The sequence below is a fragment of the Syngnathoides biaculeatus genome, chromosome 14 (assembly GCF_019802595.1).
Source record: "Syngnathoides biaculeatus isolate LvHL_M chromosome 14, ASM1980259v1, whole genome shotgun sequence".
Classification (NCBI taxonomy): domain Eukaryota; kingdom Metazoa; phylum Chordata; class Actinopteri; order Syngnathiformes; family Syngnathidae; genus Syngnathoides; species Syngnathoides biaculeatus.
In genome coordinates this window covers 14,641,797-14,660,585 of record NC_084653.1, presented here as the reverse complement: position 1 = coordinate 14,660,585, position 18,789 = coordinate 14,641,797, and the positions used below count along the sequence as shown (strand labels likewise).

The following is an 18,789-nucleotide window of genomic DNA, read 5'->3' as shown; positions in this document are numbered from 1 at the left end:
AGAGTGTGGTCAGGAAGTGAAGAAACGGGTCCAAGCAGGTTGGAACAGCTGGCGAAAGGTGTCTGGTGTGTTATGTGACAGAAGAGTGTCTGCTAGGATGAAGGGCAAAGATTAGAGACGGTGGCACTGAAGAAACAACAGGAAGCTGAACTGGAGGTGGCAGAAATGAAGATGTTGAGGTTCTCGCTCAGAGTGACCAGGTTGGATAGGATTAGAAATGAGCTCATTCGAGGGACGGCCAAAGCTGGATGTTTTGGAGACAAGATTCGAGAGAGCAGACTTCGATGGTTTGGACATGTTCAGAGGCGAGAGAGTGAGTATATTGGTAGAAGGATGCTGAGGATGGCGCTCCCAGGCAAAAGAGCGAGAGGAAGACCAAAGAGAAGGTTTATGGATGTGGTGAGGGAAGACATGAGGGCAGTTGGGGTTAGAGAGGAAGATGCAGGAGATAGGCTAAGATGGCAAAAGATGACACGCTGTGGCGACCCCTAACGGGACAAGCCGAAAGGAAAAGAAGAAGAAGAAGAAACTCATAATTACAAACACTGGGGTATGTGAATAATAGAAGAAATAGTGGTGAAACTGGATGAAATTGTCTCTTTTTTGAGTGAGAAAGGTCTGGTCTGAAGCCAAAGTAGAAAGTGCAGGATGAGATGGTGTGTAATTTTAAAACTCCACTTTGGCACAGCCTGATTGAGGATGAAAGCACAGACGATAACATTGCCCAAAAAGCTAATTCTGTCTTTTAAATACAGGAGACAACATAACATAACATAACATAACATAACATAACATTAACCCTAAAACTGTTTGGGAGAATCATTCCGCTTTCAATATACATTGCAAAAGATATTCTGCAAGCAATAACTCAGTTTTACACCAAAAAAACAGACGGGGATATCATTGTAGGTTAAAAAAAAAAAAAAAAAATCAAATTTATAGCTAATAGTTGGCTTGGTATGTAGTTGTATTGTACTGTATTTTTTTGTTTTTTGACATTTTCAGTCTAAGTTTGCAAAAACACAAAATTGTTCTTAAAAATCTTCTGATGAGAATGTAATGTGAACCTTTGAATGAGCCATGTAACTTCAATGGATGACACTGATCTGACCGCAGTGCATACGTCTGATGTACATCTGTGGATCACCATAACCTGAATGATTAAAAATCTACACAGGTAAACACACTCAAGGGAAGATGACACACACCACCATCAGCACACGACCACAAAACAAAAGTTATCACACAGTAGCAACACAAACTATCAACACACTCGCTTTCACAAGGTAAGACAAGAAAGCTAACAGTAGTCACAAACACACACAAAAAAAACAAACATACACAACACAGATGCACGGGCATGCACATTCTTACAACAGATGGACAACCTTGTCAAAATTACACACAAGGACAGGAACGCAGACGTCTGTACGTACACACACGGAACACAAAAAAGCACGCACATTCATGACCAACACTCTCTTGACAGTGTAGTAAAACAATAGTAGTACACGTTCGCTTCTGCCATTTCGCAATTATAGCAGTGACAGACTCTATTGAAAGCAACGGCGACACCTGTTGGTCATAAAGAGATCGTGTACGAAAGTAGGAGCGGCACATATCTAGGAAACGGAAAGTAACTGTATTAGTACAGTATTTTTTTTGTCCATTTATGATGTCGTTCACGGCTACATAAAACATGTTTCTTGGCTCAATTAAACCTTTTTGTGAGCAAATCCACTGATGTAATGTCAACAAGCTGCATTTTTAAACATTTTAAGAAACCTGTGTGTAAATGGCAACTTTTACATGTTAAACATTTAACAGTGCATATGTGTGTCGTGTATAGCCTTTTCCTGAACAATGAGGGCTTTTGATGAAAGCACAACATTTTTATAGCCTAAAAAAAAACATTTTGTGCATGCACATACACATAGCAATTGAAAAATAATAATACATAAGGAAAAGTTGACTCACCTGACATGTTGGTCGCTTGAGTGTAAGTGCTAAGTGACATCTTAACCAATCCAAGATGACAGCATGAGTATTTGGGGAATATTTTGGTTTTATTTGCGTACAATTTGGAATATACAGTGTCTTGCATGTACACTTGTGCGTGTGTTTGTATGTCAGTAACAGTGTCTCTTAGTTTTATCTCACAGAGTAAATACCAACCACAGAGACGTCCACATTAAAAAAAATAACAAATAAAAACTACGCAGAGTCCAGTGCGTTGTCTGTGCCTCAGTTGTGTTTGTGGGTTGGTCCAATAAAGTCCATCAGAGTTCATCCTGAGGGGACAAAACACACATCACACTTGTTTGTGAGTTTATGAAGTATACAGTGCCCAAGTTGTCTGTGTGTGTTAATAGATAAGTTGTTTCAAGGTTCAAAATTACAGTAACATGTTTGTTAATTTCTGTGAGCAAATATAAGGTATTTTGCTTTATAGGTTAACATTAAGACAACAGCAGACTGTTTCGGACGAATTTATGTGGCCTTCTTGTACATTTTGGTGTTCAAACATGGAACGTTTGATTGTCTTATTTCGTGTGTCAGTTTTGCTGTAAACTTCAATTAAGAGTTGGGTGAAGATGCTTAGGCATACTAGGAATATTAGGAATAGTGCGGGGTGCCTAAACTTGTCCAACTTCCATGTTGGCATTTTTCTCGCCCTCATAATCAAATTAAACAAGCAGATATTTACCACCTAATTTTGATCCATGACTATAAAAGTTGTGCTGATCACACTCCTCAGCCTTCCTGCTAAGGTCTATTCAAGGGTGCTCAAGAGGAGAGTTCGCCGGGAAGTCAAATTTCAGATTCAGGAGGACCAGTGTGGTTTTCGTCCTGCCCGTGGAACAGCTCTAGACCCACGGCAGGCTCCTCGATAATGCATGGGAGTTTACCCAACCGGTCTACATGCGTTTTGTGGTCTCGGAGAAGGTGTTTGACCATGTCCCTTGGAGATTCCTGTGGGGGGGTCCTTTAGGAGTCTGGGGTACCAAACCCTTTGACACAGGCTCTTCGATCCCTGTACGACTGGTGTCAGTCGTTCAAGTCATACTTGTTTCTGGTGAAGGTTGAACTAGCCATTGTCACTCTCACTGATTCTGTCCATAACTTCTATGGACAATTTTGAGGCGCAGCAGAGGTGTAGAGGGGCTCGAGTTTGGTGGCCCCAATATTGCATCTCTGTTTTTTTTCTGTCGGCTTTACCAATTTGTGATTTCCAACTCTCACTACAGCGATTTGCAGCAGAGTGTGAAGCGTCTGGGATGAGCATCAGCACCTCCAAATCTGAGACCTTGATTCCCAGTTGAAGAAGGGTGACGTGCACTGTCCAGGTTGGGAATGAGAGCCTGCCCCAAGTGGAGTTCAAGTATCTTGGGATCTTGTTCATGAGTGATGAAATAATGGAATGGGAGATGGACAGGAGGGTGGGTGTAGTGTCTGCAGTGATGAAGACTTTGTATCGGTCCGGTGTGGTAAAGAAGCCACTCCTCCGCATTGAGAGGAGCCAGATGAGGTGGCTGGGGCATTTCATTCAGACGACTCCCTGGTGATGTGTTTCAGGCAAATTCCAGCAGAAAAAGACCCCTGGACAACCCAGGACATGCTGGAGAGATTACGTTTCTTTGGCTAGCCTGGGAACACCCCGGTATCTCTCCATAAGAGCTGGATGAAGTGGCTGGGGAGAGGGAAGTCTTGATGTCCCTCCTAAAGCTACTGCCCCCACGACCCAACTTCAGATAAGCAGTAGAAAATGGATGGATGAAAATTTGAACATCCAAGGCAGTGAAACATTTATGTGGTCTCTCTCTTTCACATGTTCCAGTGAGGTCTGGAACATATCAATATGTGGGTTCACTGTAGATTTGTGTTGTTACTCACCTTCCTCTTGTTGTGTAACCGTGATGATGAGTGTTGTAGTCTCTGCCTGATGATGTCTGCAATCATGTTAGCGTCGCGACTGCTGATGTTTTCACCGCTGTTTGGGTGCTATCAACACACGTTTAACGGTTCATTAGTGTGAATGTGTGTGTGTGTGTGTGTGTGCACTCACCCTATTAGTGTCCTGGTATGGGTAGAAGCGCACAGTGGGGTAGGCAGTGATTCCGGCTGACTGACAGGCCTGATAATGAGCCTGACAGTCAATCTTACCGGCCCGTACTTTCCCTTTAAGGACCTGCAAAGCACACTGACAATGAGACCACAGCCACTTTTCCTTGGGGATCGGATGAGGGATAAACAGCGGCAAAGTGGCATCTCACCCGAGCCAGAATTTCAAACTCAGGGGCAAAGTGATTGCAGGGTCCACACCACGGGGCATAAAAGTCCACCACCCAAGGGTCATTAGCCTCCAGCACCAGAGAACGGAAGGAGTTTGGAGTCATATCCAGCGACGCTCTGGGCAACGCGCTGCTCATAAATGCATCACCGGAGAGTTACCGAATGAATGTGTCAAACACAGCTGGGTAATCAATCAATTTAATTATTTCATGACAAAGGTTTTGCCTAAGGGGGTGGGGGCATGAAATTCTGTTTTGTAGTCGACCCAAATGTGATGATAGCGGGGGTCGAACTCAACTGATAATGTCAATGGTATTTCCAATAATATTGTTTCAAGTACGTTAATTATTTAGGAATTAAAAAAATCTAAACTTTATTAAAAATGCATCAAATTAAAGTGTGTTTTATTTTCAGTTGAAAATTTTTACATTTCTGACCCCCTCTTGAGACTATTTTTATGACAAATTTCCAGCAAAAAAAAAAAAAAAAAAAGAATGAGCATAATCAAAAACTCGGAAAGAATATTAGAATAACTGATCGTTTGTGGAAAAAAAAAAAATTTGAGAATTTATTTGACAAACATTCCACAAAATATCCACCTACCTGAGGGCCCACGTTCGCAGAGAGTGTGCGTCCCTGTGCCAGCCATTGTAACTTCTACAGAAAAATGCAACGCAACATGTCAATTACAAATACCACCATGATTACAGTATTTGTGAGGTACAGGGATGAGAATGACCAATTTGGAAAAACCCTGAAAATGTCTATCGGGGGGTTGGGGTTGGTTTCCTCCTGGATATTTTTTGCTCCTATCGGAACACAGTGCACACCACTTTGCCGGGAATGTCCACTTTTTGTATGTGTTCGGTTTAGACATGTTGATACCATTTTCGGTCCTATCTGCACGGTTACACTTTTTTCAAGCCATGCCCGTCTAAAACAGTTTTTGATTCCAGTATCCTTGTCAATTGAACTTTGAACACACCGTCGCTCAGTTCGCGCTAAGTCCCACGCGTCATTACTTGGCTAACAAGTTACACTGCGATTTCTGAGAACCGAGAACACATGTACATGGCAATGGTGAAACTCGATTAACCACTAACACTGGATCGTTATACTGTATAACTCTGTTGTCCAACCGAGTAATCTGCCGCAAACAAGTTTTAATGTTTATGTCGCAAAATGCAAATATTTACACTACACAGCAAGTTAGAACGGCATATGATAGTCGTGCTTGTGCTAGCACTAAGCTGAACTTGCAGCTCGGAGCCCACCACCGAGAGGCAGGCGCACATTACCCCCCCCCCCCCTAAATTTTCTCAACGGATTTGCGCTTATCTCTAGAATGGTCATTTTGGTCTGAAAAAGTCGGAAATCCGCCGATCGGCAGAAAATTCTCATCTCTTGAGTATGTTGAAGTACATACGTGAAACGATAGGCTGTCTTGCCACCGCCAGAGTACAAGCGGATTTCAGGGTACGAGCGTACACTTTGGCCTTGGCAAAACGAGTGGAAACGCTGACAGTCCACGGAACCCACCATAACCAGGCCAGACAACAGCTGCGCACAAGAACACACAATGTCAAATAAGACAGACAACGATCAGTGTGTGCGTGTGTCTGTTTGCATGCGCATGTGTTTGTGTTTCTGTGAGTGTGTGTTCGTGTTCTGTGCCTGAAATTTGTTTATCCGTCTAGGTCCAGTTAGGAGTTTGTGTATCTTTGTCACCATGTCTCTATATTGTCTATTGTCTCCCTCTGTGTGTCTCTGTGCTTGTGAGCATATGTGTCCGTCTTCCTGTTTTTACGTGTGTGCGTGTGTGTGTGTGTGGTGTGTGTGTGTGTGTATGTGGACAACATTTGTCAGTCTTTGTCACTGTATGAGTCTGTCTGCATGAGTGTCAATGCGCAAGTGTGTTGATGTGAATAAATGCTTATGAATGTGTGTGCTGTCCAAACCCGAGCCATGCGCCTCCACTCGGGCAGCAGAGCCTGGCACGGACCACACCACGGTGCATAAAAATCGATTGCCCACAGCTCTCCTTCACCTAAACCTAAGAACAACACAGACACATGAGAGAAAGATGAGGGGATGTGGAAAATAGAATGTGACAACAGACGCAGTGGGGAAGAAATTAAGAAGGAACGCTTGGATGTGAACATTAAAGGAACATGAAGATCCGAAGACGTAAAATATGAGAACAGCGGAAACGTGACAATATGAGGAATATGATAGAAAGATGAGGAACATAAGAACACGGTGAAGTATTCTGCCATTCACCTGTCACTTTGTCAGAAAAGGTAGATGGATCGAGAACCACCACAGATGGATTGACCAGGTCCTACAGGCAAAATAAACAAACACCCAAAGATGAACATCATCTTCTCATGTTAAGAATGACAAACATGATGAGGACATACCTGGATAAACTCCAAGATTCCGTCAGCAGAGTGTTGTCCTTCATACTCGTGAACGGAAGAGCCATTGAAGATGACAGTAGTGGGATAGGCTTCAATGTTGTACTGACAACATTGTGGGACACATTTTCAAAACAAACATCAGCAAGGTCATTTGCAGATGAGGTAAAAATATATATTTTTTAAAGCTTAAATCTCAGTCTCTTTTTAAATTGTAGAAATAATAATTAATTACTTTAGAACTAATAATAAATGTAATTATTGCTGTATTTAAAAATACATTTTCAAAAAGTTTTCTTTATCATTATCACCAATTCTTAAAAATTGCTAAAAATCTTAAATGTGTGTCTTTTAAGTTAATTAATATTTTATTTATAATAAATGTCTATTATAAATCACCAAAGGACAACATTCAAATATGTATACCTGTAAAATTGTTTATTTTAAGATTTGCTTATTACTTGTGAATAAAAAAATGAAAAAAAAAATTGCATAATTTCATCGCGGGGAGCGCTGGAGCATATCCCAGCTATCAACGGGTGGGAGCACACCCCTGATCGCAGGGCAAATAGAGACAAACAGCCGCACTCACAATCACACCTAGGGGCAATTTTAGAGTGTCCAATCAATAGCGAGATACATATAATCCTAATTTTTAAATGTAAGTAACTACGGAAAAAAATAATTATACAAACAGTATCCGAGTTAGGACGTAGGCAAGTTATGACCACGTCCACCAAATGCCCGTTAGGTATGATTTTACTGACAGCGAAGTGTGTAAGATAGTTGTGGCAGCCCAGTATTGTGTAAGATAGTTATGGGAGCGCAGCATCCCAGCATCTCACACTCACAGAAGCATTCTACCACTACACTCAGTGTCTAGATACCGTTGCCATAATATCTCTCTTTATACAGTACAATTCTATATTAATTCACAGTACAAATAAAACTGATCTTAAATTCTCTTTTGGCTGCTCGATTTCCATGTGTAGTCGTTATTTTATTAAATGTTTTCACATTTTTATTTAAGATAAATTAATCAATATGATTCAGAAAATACAATGATTGAATGAATTATTTTACTGTATTTTTGTTTATTATTTACAATCATTAACCAATCAATTATAACAAACTAAAAAAAGATCAGCATTTATGTAAATGATTTCATATTACAACATTTTTTATTTTATAATTGATTCTATTAAATGAGAAAATGGTAAATACAGTACCAGGTACTTCTTAACTTACTAATATTAGGCGAAACAGCTGAAGGATTGCTTTCAACAATTACCAAATTCTTGATCATATAAATGTTTGACCTGGGCAGGCCCTGTCAGGTACAGCCAGGTCCATTGCGGAGACTCACCATGGAGCAAAGGTCCTGGTGGATGGTGCAGTCCAATGTACCAAACTTCATCTGTCCCGCCAGCTGGATGGAAGCTTTCCTCAATTCGGGAAGCAGAGCTCGACATGGAGGACACCACTGTTACAAAACATCAACAACACAATGGCATACAACAACAAGATGGACGCTCGCTATCCGACGAAGATGACTGGGACTCACAGGGGCGAAGAAGTCCACCAGCCACGGCTCCTTCTTGTCTGAGGGGAAGTTGTCAGGCCTCAGTGTGGTGACGTGAGCCCGCACGCTGTCCCTGGCAAAAGCTACGATGTTGTACACAGCGTCCTTACCTGCCAAGAACGTCAAAGATGAAAACACCACCCAACACAGTGATTGGATACAAAAAACTAGGAACGTCGAGCGAACATCTGGAACCATAATAAGGTTATGGAAAATGAGACAGAAATGTCAGGACATAAAAAAGACAAGGAGCATGAAGAACATGAGGATTTGAGAAAAATTAGATAAAACTGTTAGAAACATAAGAATGAGGAATATGAAGCGCATGAAGAATACGATATTTGATAGGAAACAAAGATGATGAAAAACTTGAAAGGGGACATTAGGATGTGACAACATGAGTAAATAAATGTGAGAAGATCACCAGGAACATGGGAAAATAAATGAGTAAAAGATGACATGTGGAACTTCAAAGACACATGAAGACCATGAAATAGTTATGAAAACATGAGGAACATGAAGAATATTTGATGAGGACCCTAGAAAAAAACATGGGAATTATGAAGATAAGATGAAGAATATGACTCGTGAAATATGAAATAGGAATGACATGGGAAACATGACGATTTGAGGTATTTAAAGAAAATGGAGAATGATCATATTTGATGGACAGAATGAAGTAAAGACGAACATGAGAAGCATGAGGAATGGAAATATTTCAAGCACACGACTGAGATGAGAAACGTGAAAGGTACCTGTCAAAGTAAAGAACAGACAGAAAATAAAAATCCTCTTAAGAACATGAGTCAAATGGAAATGAGGAATGTGAAGAATAAGGAATCTTGAGGATAATATGAGAACGATACTGACATGAGGAAGGGGAAAAGGAAAGGAGATATGAACAAATATGAAAATGAAAGAACGAGATAAAATGTGAGAAATGAAGAATATGAGAAACGAATGTGAGGAATATGATTCGTGTAACAGGCATGAATTTAATATATATGAGAAACAAGGAAAGGAGGAAGTGGAAAGAAATGAAAAATGTGAAAATGATGAAGAATATGGGAAACAAGGATGTGAAGTCCGCAAATAATATCAGGAATACGTTAATATATGATGACAATGAGGAATTTTAAGATTCTAACTTGTGAAACTGGAGGAGATGAGGAATATTAGAACGATAATGTGAAGAAAGTGAAAGGGATAGCTACAACAAGGACATGAAAAAGGAGTGATGTGAAAAATTAGAAGCGTATGAGAAATCTGAACAGTCGAGGAATGTGAAGCATATGACAAACATGAGGACGTGACGAATAAGACCAACATTATAAATGTGAAGTATATAATGAAAAATGTGAAGGGACATACCGATCACATTTCTCAGGTCATAATCAGGAGAAATGTGAAGAGAAAAAGATTATATATGATGAGAATATGAACGAGTATGACAATAGACGTAAGAATATAAGGAAGATGAGAAGCGTGAAATGGATATGAAAAACATGGAAATGAGGAATATGAGAAATGACATGAGAATGTGAGGAATGTGACTTATATGACAAATGTGAGAAAAGGATATTACAAACACGGAAACAGGAGGTGACTTTGACAAACAAGAACTCCAAAACTATGATGACATGAAGAATGTGAAAGAAGAATAATGTGATGACATTTCATGGGAAGATGAGGAATGATGATGAATATTGCATAACAAAACTGACCATGATGGATCTCAAAGTCGTGGACTCCGAGGCCTTTAAAGACGGCCACGCAGGCTTTGTGGATGTAAATGGACTGACAGAGCTGGGAGTCCACTAGGCAGTCCACCCGGCCCACCTAAACACACAAACAAAGCTCAACACTCACACAATAACAGTGACAAAGATGAAGACAGAAGCAGAGTGCCACCTGGATGTGGTCATCGCGGAGGAAAGCCTGCAGCTTCTTGTACTCATTGGAAGCTTGGCTGCGGTCTCCAAACGTGAACGTGACCAACCAGCGATGCCGGGCCAGTTTTAGCTGAGGACAGGAGGTGACAGGAAGTGACTTTGTGGGAACGAGTGTGGACTTTTATTTTTGGAACGACAAGAAGTAGATATTATTTACATGGAAGTTGTCTGCAGTGAGCTGGGGTAAGTCGGGCAGGTGCTGGAGGACCTGTGTGTAGATCTCCCTGCTGTCCAGAGTGCTGAGCCACTGCGAAAACCACAAATGTCATATGCTATGCTAATGCTAAAATGCTAACACCATATATAATACTCACCAACACACTGCCTTCTTTATTTAGAGCACTTCCTGGCGGGAACAGGCCAGTCGCTCCGGTAGTTACCTGGCAACAGCGAGTACCATGATTTATTTTTTTTGTACACTTACCGTCATTTCTCATGTAAAATGTGCATTTTGTCCCTAAAAATCTTCATCGAAAGTTGATATTGTATTTATTCATGGGTTGATGGCTTGAAGAAGTGATATTACTCAGAGAACAATCAGGAACGGTAGCTACGAGGAGAAACTCACCTGTTTATCATTAAACCAATGCATTTCATAGAGTAATTTCAGAATGTAGAACAATAAAATAACTCACATTTATATTGGAAAATGTTGAAAAATAACTTCCATAAAACCAATATATATTTAAATTGCAACATAACCACCCCTGTACTTAAAACATAAGCATATTCTGCATCCAACTAGATTAAATAAAAATACATATGATTTTAGAAAACCATTGGGGGGGGTGGGAAATCACTCAATAAAATAACATTAACTATACCTTTAAATTGCAAAATAATCACAGTAGAATCCTGTTTTGTGATGTTTCTTATTGTCACTGTATGGTAGGAAAATTTGCTTTCTTCCCATGTGAGGCATTAGACTGTACTTTTGAATTTAACAATCGCTGTTGCTGTAGGGCACATCTTGGACTCAAAGAGGCAGTGTGATACACGCAATGAGATAAACACGAGCAATAAAAAGTCATGTAGAAGACTTGTTCAAATATTGTCATTTTAACTCATTCTTCACAGAGTTCAAACAGTATATGCCAGACAGTATTGTTAAATTACCTGTTTCTATGTGGTTACACAGCATTATTTTATCTTCGTTTCTTTGCAAATTTTTTCTTAGCTTGTCAATAGTGTTTTTGATTTATTGTGTTAGCTCTGCGCTAGGAATTTTTGGGAACAAATATGATGAAACAAATGAAGGCTGTGATATATTTGACCATTCAATAAGTGTAATACTTTTGTTGTGTCATCTTAGTTTTACAATGAACTTCAAGTGGAATGCCAACAAACGACTTCAAGCAACATTTTCTCTCACTCCTTGCTACTATGGTAGCACCTTGGGAACCTGTATTTGTGATCACATGGGATCAGAATGCAATCTGGGCGTTGCTGGATAGAAGTGCATGACATGGACTGTTTGTATATGAGTGGTAATTTGAGACGGAATCCGATCCGATCCAATCCAATCCAATCCTCGTTTGGCTGACATTGGACCAATTATTGATCTCAAAGATCAAACACCCCTAAAATATTAATTTCTGCATTTTGTCTCAATATTTGTGTTTTTATCAAATTTCCATTTTTATATATTCCATGGAGGCTGACTGGTCAACGTACGTTTACCTGGAAACTTTCACAGAGCTGTGGATGTGTGCTGCAGTCCATCCATCCCACCCGCACCAGGCCGTCCTAAACAAACACATTTGGTTTTTTCCATTTATCTTCACATTTAGCACATAAATGGGACTAGCGCATCCTCACAAGCATGGACGCCAGCTTCTGTTGAGTCCTGTGCTCCAGACAATCTGTCAACAAAGCAGAGATGGCTTTTTACCACATGCTAAGATTTGCATATACCACAGAGGTTAGCATATATAAGATACCTCCTTTGTCTGCACAGAAGGTGATGAGCCAGCCTAGCCCTGATGCAAACGCGCTCTCCATCTCTTTGAACACATTGCCTAGGAACAACCAGCATAAAAGTAAGAATATCATTCGTGACAGCTATCAATTTATCAAGTATTCACTGGTTTGTGCCGCAATTGTCGATTAGCTCACCCTGCCACAGCTGTATGACGCTCGTCTTGATGAACTGCATGCTGAAGGTTACCAGATGGTCTTTGACACGCTCGCCATGGAACTTCTCAGGTTTCTAACAGAGGTGATAAAGATGAGGACATCAGGAACTTGAAAGAGTTGAAACTGAAAACTGGGGAAGTGTGAAGAATATGACAAACATGAGAAATGTGAAGACCAATGAGGGATGTAAAGAATGAGAATCATGAGGAATGTTTACAAAAATGAACATTTAAATGACGAAAAACATGAACTGTCAAGAACCTCAAGATATGACTAATAGAAAAATCATAAGGAACGTGAAAAACAGATTAAGATCATGAAAACGAAAGACCCATGTGAAGAATACGTGAATAACACGAGACATTAAGAATTAGTAGCGCAGGGAATGTGGAAAATATGACAACGAATATGAGAACCAAGAAGAATGTGAAAAATAGACATGAGGACTCAAAGATGTATAAACAAGAAAAACTGAAGAATGACAAGGAAAAAAGAAGAATGTCAGGAACATGAAAGCTAAAGTATGAGCATGCTAGGACAGAAGAATAGCATGAGAATGTTAATAAGATTTGGAGTATAAAGAATATGAGGAACGAAGTGTGGGTAAATCTGAAGAACATGAGGTCATGGAGAATACAACAAACATGAAGAACGTCAACAACATGAAAATTGTCAAGAATATGACGAACTGAAGACGATCAGAAATATGAGGAATGTGACAAATGAACAAAATGCGGACATTAAAGTTATGAAAAATCAGTATTGTGAAAAATACCAAAAATGAGGACTATGGAAAATGAGTGGTGTGAAGAATATGACAGAGGAATATCATGTGAAGAATATAAAGAAGTGAACATGAGTAACAAGACGGATGTGAACATGACAAATGATCATAACATGAAATCAAAAATAACAGGGAATACCAAAAACATGACAAATGATGAATATTAGCAACACAAGCATGCGGACAACATGAGGCTATAAAGACTATGATGACCATGAGTATTGTTAAAAACATGAGAAACAAAAATGAAAACAATATGAGCAATGTGAAGAATGTAAAAAAAACAACGTGAAAACATTTTGGATATGAAAAAAATGACTAAAAAATAAGCAACGCGAAGAACATGCTGTCATAAATGTGAGAAACTTAAGGAATGTGAAGAACGTCAGAAAAATGGACAAAGGCTGAATTGTTATGTAGAAATAGTAGAGGAATGTGAAAATAAGAGAAATACGAGATCAGGATAACGACATGAGGAGTGGGAAAGTGATGTGAAGAATTTGTACAAACTAAAGACATGAGAAAGATGACGATGACTACAAATGAAACTTAAAAATCTTACATGTCCTGCTCTAAATATGTAGAGGCTGGGGTAGCTGCTGATGCCTTTCCTGCGGCACAAGTGGTTGTTGTCACCACAGTTGACTGCCCCAATACGGATGGCACCGTCCATCTCCTTGGCGAACTCCCGCCACTGACACACACACACACACAAATACATATGTCATCACTTTGTGTTTTGTGTGTGCGCATGCATGTATGTGTTTGCAGTGTGTTGACATTACTGTGGGAGCGAGCTGGTGACAATGTGAACAGCGTGGGGAATAAAAGTTGATGAACCAGATCTCTCCAGAATTCACTGCCGCCTCTGAAACACACACAAAATAAACTATTGTCACACGCACGCACAGTATTCCTTAAACCGCATACTGAATACCAATGCAATCATCACCACACACAATATTACCATACGCATACATTTCTTATACATTGTACCTGTAAAACTATCCCCAAAGCCCCTTTCCGTAAACTACACGTCAAAAGCCAAACAAATATTTCTGAACTGAAAGACGGTGTTTCTTGGATGCATTCAGCTTTTTATGTTGATTTTTGTTTAAGACAACAACAACAAAAAAGTGAAAACCATTTTGTCCAGCCCTTTTACAGGGTTTGGAACGGTGGCTAATTATTTTTAAATAGTCGTGAAGTCAGCAAGGCCTGCTCACTTTGTCACTACGCCGCACCTCAGGTCCTGATCCTGACGGTAATGCAAACTTGTAATGGGCCGTCCACACAAAATCTAGTGAAGTTTTGTAAAGAATGATTTATGTCCCTCTGAAAAGTATTCACTGTGCTTTACTTTTTCTTCATTTCGTTCGGTGTCAGCCTTATTTCAAAATAGATTAAATTGATTTTCTACTAAAAATTCTAAAAGTCTCAAAAAGAGAGGAACAGCTATTCTCAGGACAACTACAAACTCAAATGCGTAAAAGAATTATAATACAGTGGATCTTAAACTATTCACAACATATCAGTTTTTCCTCATTTTGTTAGTTATTAGCTTTATTTAAAAATAAATAAAATTGAAAAAAAACTCAAAAGTCTCAAAGTGATACAGTGCATCTAGAAAGTATTCACAGCACTTTATTTTTTTCCTCCTAATGTTATGTTCTAGCCTTATTCCAAAATGCGGCAAAATTCTAAAAGTCTCACAAGGTGAAACACTACATCAAGAAAAGATTCACTTTGTGCACATTTTGTTATGTTTCAGCCTTATTCCAAAATGGGAGAAAATCATCTCCTAAAAACTCTGCACAAAACATAATACATAGAATACTTTACAGATGTCCTCTATTAGTGCTGCAACTATCAATTATTTTAACAAGTGATTGTGTCAATCCATTTTTCAATTAGTCTGATTTTTTTTATCTTTCATGTCCAACCCTTAAGTCAAAAACATTAGTTCAAGGGGACAGTGCAGAAAATGTGAAAGTGGAAATTAATTATAATTCATTTACTTGTTTCGTTTCCACACCTTGACAGAGAAAGAGCAAAAACCTTGATCATTATTTTAAGTAAAAGTTGATGCTTGGTAATGTCTTGTTTTGAATTGATTGAAACCAAATACTGCTTCATAGAGGACTACATAAATCTGACAATATTTACTGTTGAGAGGCTGAAATTTCAAGGATTTGGACAATTTTAAGTTAAGACAATGCCAAAATGATTCATCGATTATCAGAATAGTAATTGAAGGATTTGAGAACCGATTGGGTGTCAATTAAATCCATGACTTGTTGCACCTCAATCCCGTATGTCTATGAGGTTTCTTACCAAAGTCTCCAGTGTCCAGGGTGATGATCTCCGAGTCGTCGTCGTAGATGCCTTGACAAAATATTTCAAACACACTGATGATTATTTTTTTATTTTTTTTTTTTAACAAAGTAGAGCATGGCGTGTGAACTCACCAAAGTCGTAGCGGTAGTAGTTCCAGCTCTCGTATCGTCCCCCTTGTTTCTCATCCAGCCCTTTCTCACCATACTTGTCATACTTCTTGCGCAGATCCTCGTCCTTCAGGACTTCATAAGCTCGGTTCACTTCCAGGAACTTTTCGTGGGCCAACGAGTCACCCTGGAAACATTTTGGAGTATGAGGGATTTTAAACCAAATATTTCCGAGGACCCCCACATAATTCCAAAACCAATTAAACATAACTGCTACAGGTATCTCAACACACACACATTTAGAAAATGATTTAATGTGTTTGGAGACTCTAAACTGCCCCTATATGTAATTGTGAGTCTCCGTGTGGCCCGCGATTGGCTGGCAACCGGTTCAGGGTGTCCGTTACCTCCTGCCCAATGAAAGCTGGGATCGGTTGCAGCGCTCCCGTGACCCACACATGACCTTCGTGAGGATAAGCGGCTCAGAAAATTGATGGATGCACGGATTCAATGTGAGTAGAACAGTCTGATTTGTTGCGGCAAATATGTATTTAGCTGGAACAATGTATTTTTCCGAGATGTCATAATATTCTGATACAAAAACAAAGGAGATATTTGAACATGTGAATTTTAAAAGTATTATACTTTATTCTAAAAAAAATTATGCCTTTTAGTCTTAAAAAGCTGCTTTTACCGTCAACTCTTTCCATTGCCAGATTCACCGGTCAAGAGGTTTTCAGGGGGAACATATCCTCCATTATTTGCTCATTTATTGTTTTTGTGTTTCGACCAAAGCAATAAAAGTATTACTTTTGCACCAGATGGTAGTATCTACTTGTTTAGATTCTATGTTGAATCGTGCTTCTATTCAATCAAAATAGTCCAAAAAATAAAAAATAAAAAATTGCCTCTCACAGGATTCTTGTCAGGGTGCATGGTAAGCGCCAGCTTCTTGAAGGCTTGTCGGATCTCCCGGGTGCTGGCCTCCCTGCCCACCCCAAGAAGCTCATAATAGTCTCGGCCAGCGGTGAGGACAGAATGGGGCAGCAGCACAGCGCAGAAGAGCAGCAGCAGTAGAACTGTACGGATGGGACGAGGTCTGACAATCCGTGATGCTGACCTGGACCACATCTCCAGACTTACAATTGCAGACGGTGGAGTTGAAGAAGTAGGACAGAAAAACAAGACAATGGGAAATTAGTAGTGGTTGATGAGAGTTGATATTTTGATTTGATTTGATTTCAGTAAGGCCAAGTTTAGAATAATCCTACTTGTATTATTTTCCCTTGAAAATGTGCTCCCTTTGGAGAAAAAAATATTTTAAAAATTTCAGGATTATTTTCAGGAAATATACAGTATTACCTTTGCATAACATCCATCCATCAATTTTCTTAGCCACTTATCCTCACGAGGGTTGCGGGAAGTGCTGGAGCCTATCCCAGCTGTCAACGGGCAGGAGGCAGGGTACACCCTGAATTGGTTGCCAGCCCTTCCCAGGGCACATAGAGACAGACAAATCACGCTCGCAATCACACCTAGGGGCAATTTAGAGTGTCCAATTAATGTTGCATGTTTTTGGGATGTGGAAGGAAACAGGAGTGCCCAGAGAAAACCCACGCAGGCACGAGGAGGACATGCAAACTCCACACAAGCAGGTCCGGGATTGAACCCGGGACCTCAGGAGTGTGAGACCAACGCTTTTCCAGTTGATCCACCGTGCCGCCCCTTTTCCTAGCACATACATTTTATTTTAAATACAACTCTTAATATTTACTTTGTTTTTTAAACAAACAAAAAAAAAAGGTTTTACTTGAAGATATGATACAAATACTTTAAATGTACCATTTGGGGGGGAAATCTAAAAACTTTTTTTAAATATATCTTCAATCTATCATCTTTTTTCAGTAATGTAAATTTTTGGGAAAAACATGATTTTCCTGGGAAACATACAAGTTTTGTTTAAAAATGTACTTTGTTTTCAAAAATACGTCACATTTAGGGGTAGTTCATCACTTTTTCTGAAATATACTTTTTTCCCCAGACAGATTTATTTTTCCTCTGCTGCTTTACGTTTTAATTTTGCAATTTATGAAAACATGTTTATCTAACATGTCATTAAATAAAAACCTTAAAAAATATTTATATACCAAAAAAACTCACACACACAACTTGAAAAAAACTACCTTTTGGGAGAAAAAGAACATATTTTACTAAAAATAAAATAACATTTCCATCCATCCATTTTCCAAGCCGCTTATCCTCACAAAGGGCGTGGGAGTGCTGGAGCCTATGCAACCTAACCTTTCAGAAATATAAATATATTGTTCAGAAGCATAATTGTTCTGAAAATACTTTTTTTTTTATATATACACCTATATGGCCTCTTTAATACGATAATGTTCATGGTGAGTTTTAAATGATAACCAAATGTTTGGGGAACATAGTTTCAACTATAATTAGGGTTTAAACTATTACGATAGGGAAGGGTTAGGGTAGTATTGCAGAATGTATAGTGTAATTTGAAGCTATATAGTTACGTATACATTGAAAGTAACCTCTGGGAACTAGTATTTGGATTTGGTGTCTACATATTTCAATGGCATATGCAGTACTAAAAATGGCGTTACAACGTTTGAAGACTGAGTTGAGTAGTCGCGCATGATTTACAACACAGGTTAATTGTTAAAAATAACACTTTACAAATCTTAATGATAATAACAAGAGTCGGAAGTGAGAAAATACAATTGACTACAATTTATTAATCGCTATATACTGTTTATAGCAAATATTTCCGAAGGTATGCTAACAAGGGAATGTACCAAAATTGAGCTAACTTATTCGCTTCTCGGTTTAGTCGTGAAGTTAATCTTTCAGATAATCCATCAAAAAAGTTTATAGTAACATTTTACAGAACATACAGGCACATTTAACTTGGACGTTGATCAGCGTTGACCTCAAAAAGTAGAAATCATAAATCTCAAGCAGCGTAGTAGAAATAGAAAAGCTAAAGCAGAATATCCTCCTCCACATCCGGATCTCGCCGGTATCAAGGTAGTCGTCACGCGCTTTAATTCCGCCCATCACGTTCCAAAATAAATGTCAGGCGTTTTCCTTAAGCGAAAATAAATAGCGTTCCAACTAACTGCGTGTCATATTCCATTTGATAGAAATTTTCGATCAG

At 39.2% G+C, this 18,789-nt stretch overlaps 1 protein-coding gene across 1 annotated transcript; it reads right to left on the bottom strand.

Annotated features, from left to right (window-relative positions):
* Nucleotides 1–2,032: 2,032 nt before the first annotated feature.
* On the bottom strand, nucleotides 2,033–18,685 carry dnajc10 (DnaJ (Hsp40) homolog, subfamily C, member 10). The gene is made up of 25 exons (XM_061841871.1): nucleotides 18,527–18,685; nucleotides 16,524–16,746; nucleotides 15,633–15,795; nucleotides 15,499–15,549; nucleotides 13,950–14,032; nucleotides 13,727–13,858; nucleotides 12,360–12,453; nucleotides 12,185–12,262; nucleotides 12,063–12,106; nucleotides 11,925–11,990; nucleotides 10,559–10,624; nucleotides 10,402–10,491; nucleotides 10,204–10,314; nucleotides 10,017–10,131; nucleotides 8,275–8,402; nucleotides 8,077–8,193; nucleotides 6,714–6,815; nucleotides 6,574–6,634; nucleotides 6,252–6,346; nucleotides 5,720–5,853; nucleotides 4,897–4,950; nucleotides 4,275–4,422; nucleotides 4,067–4,189; nucleotides 3,895–4,002; nucleotides 2,033–2,291 (listed from the first exon to the last, which is right to left on the bottom strand). Exons 1-25 carry the CDS (start codon nucleotides 18,532–18,534, stop codon nucleotides 2,280–2,282), a joined length of 2,406 nt encoding a protein of 801 aa, XP_061697855.1. The 5' UTR covers nucleotides 18,535–18,685; the 3' UTR covers nucleotides 2,033–2,279.
* Nucleotides 18,686–18,789: the final 104 nt, after the last annotated feature.

What these genes read in the sequence shown, in the direction of transcription:
- dnajc10 (XM_061841871.1), bottom strand. An exon ending in CCTGGACACTGGAGACTTTG is followed by an intron (nt 14,033 to 15,498) that starts GTAAGAAACCTC and finishes TGTGTGTTTCAG; the next exon opens with AGGCGGCAGTGAATTCTGGA. An exon ending in TGGTGGACTTCTTCGCCCCT is followed by an intron (nt 8,194 to 8,274) that starts GTGAGTCCCAGT and finishes GTTTTGTAACAG; the next exon opens with TGGTGTCCTCCATGTCGAGC.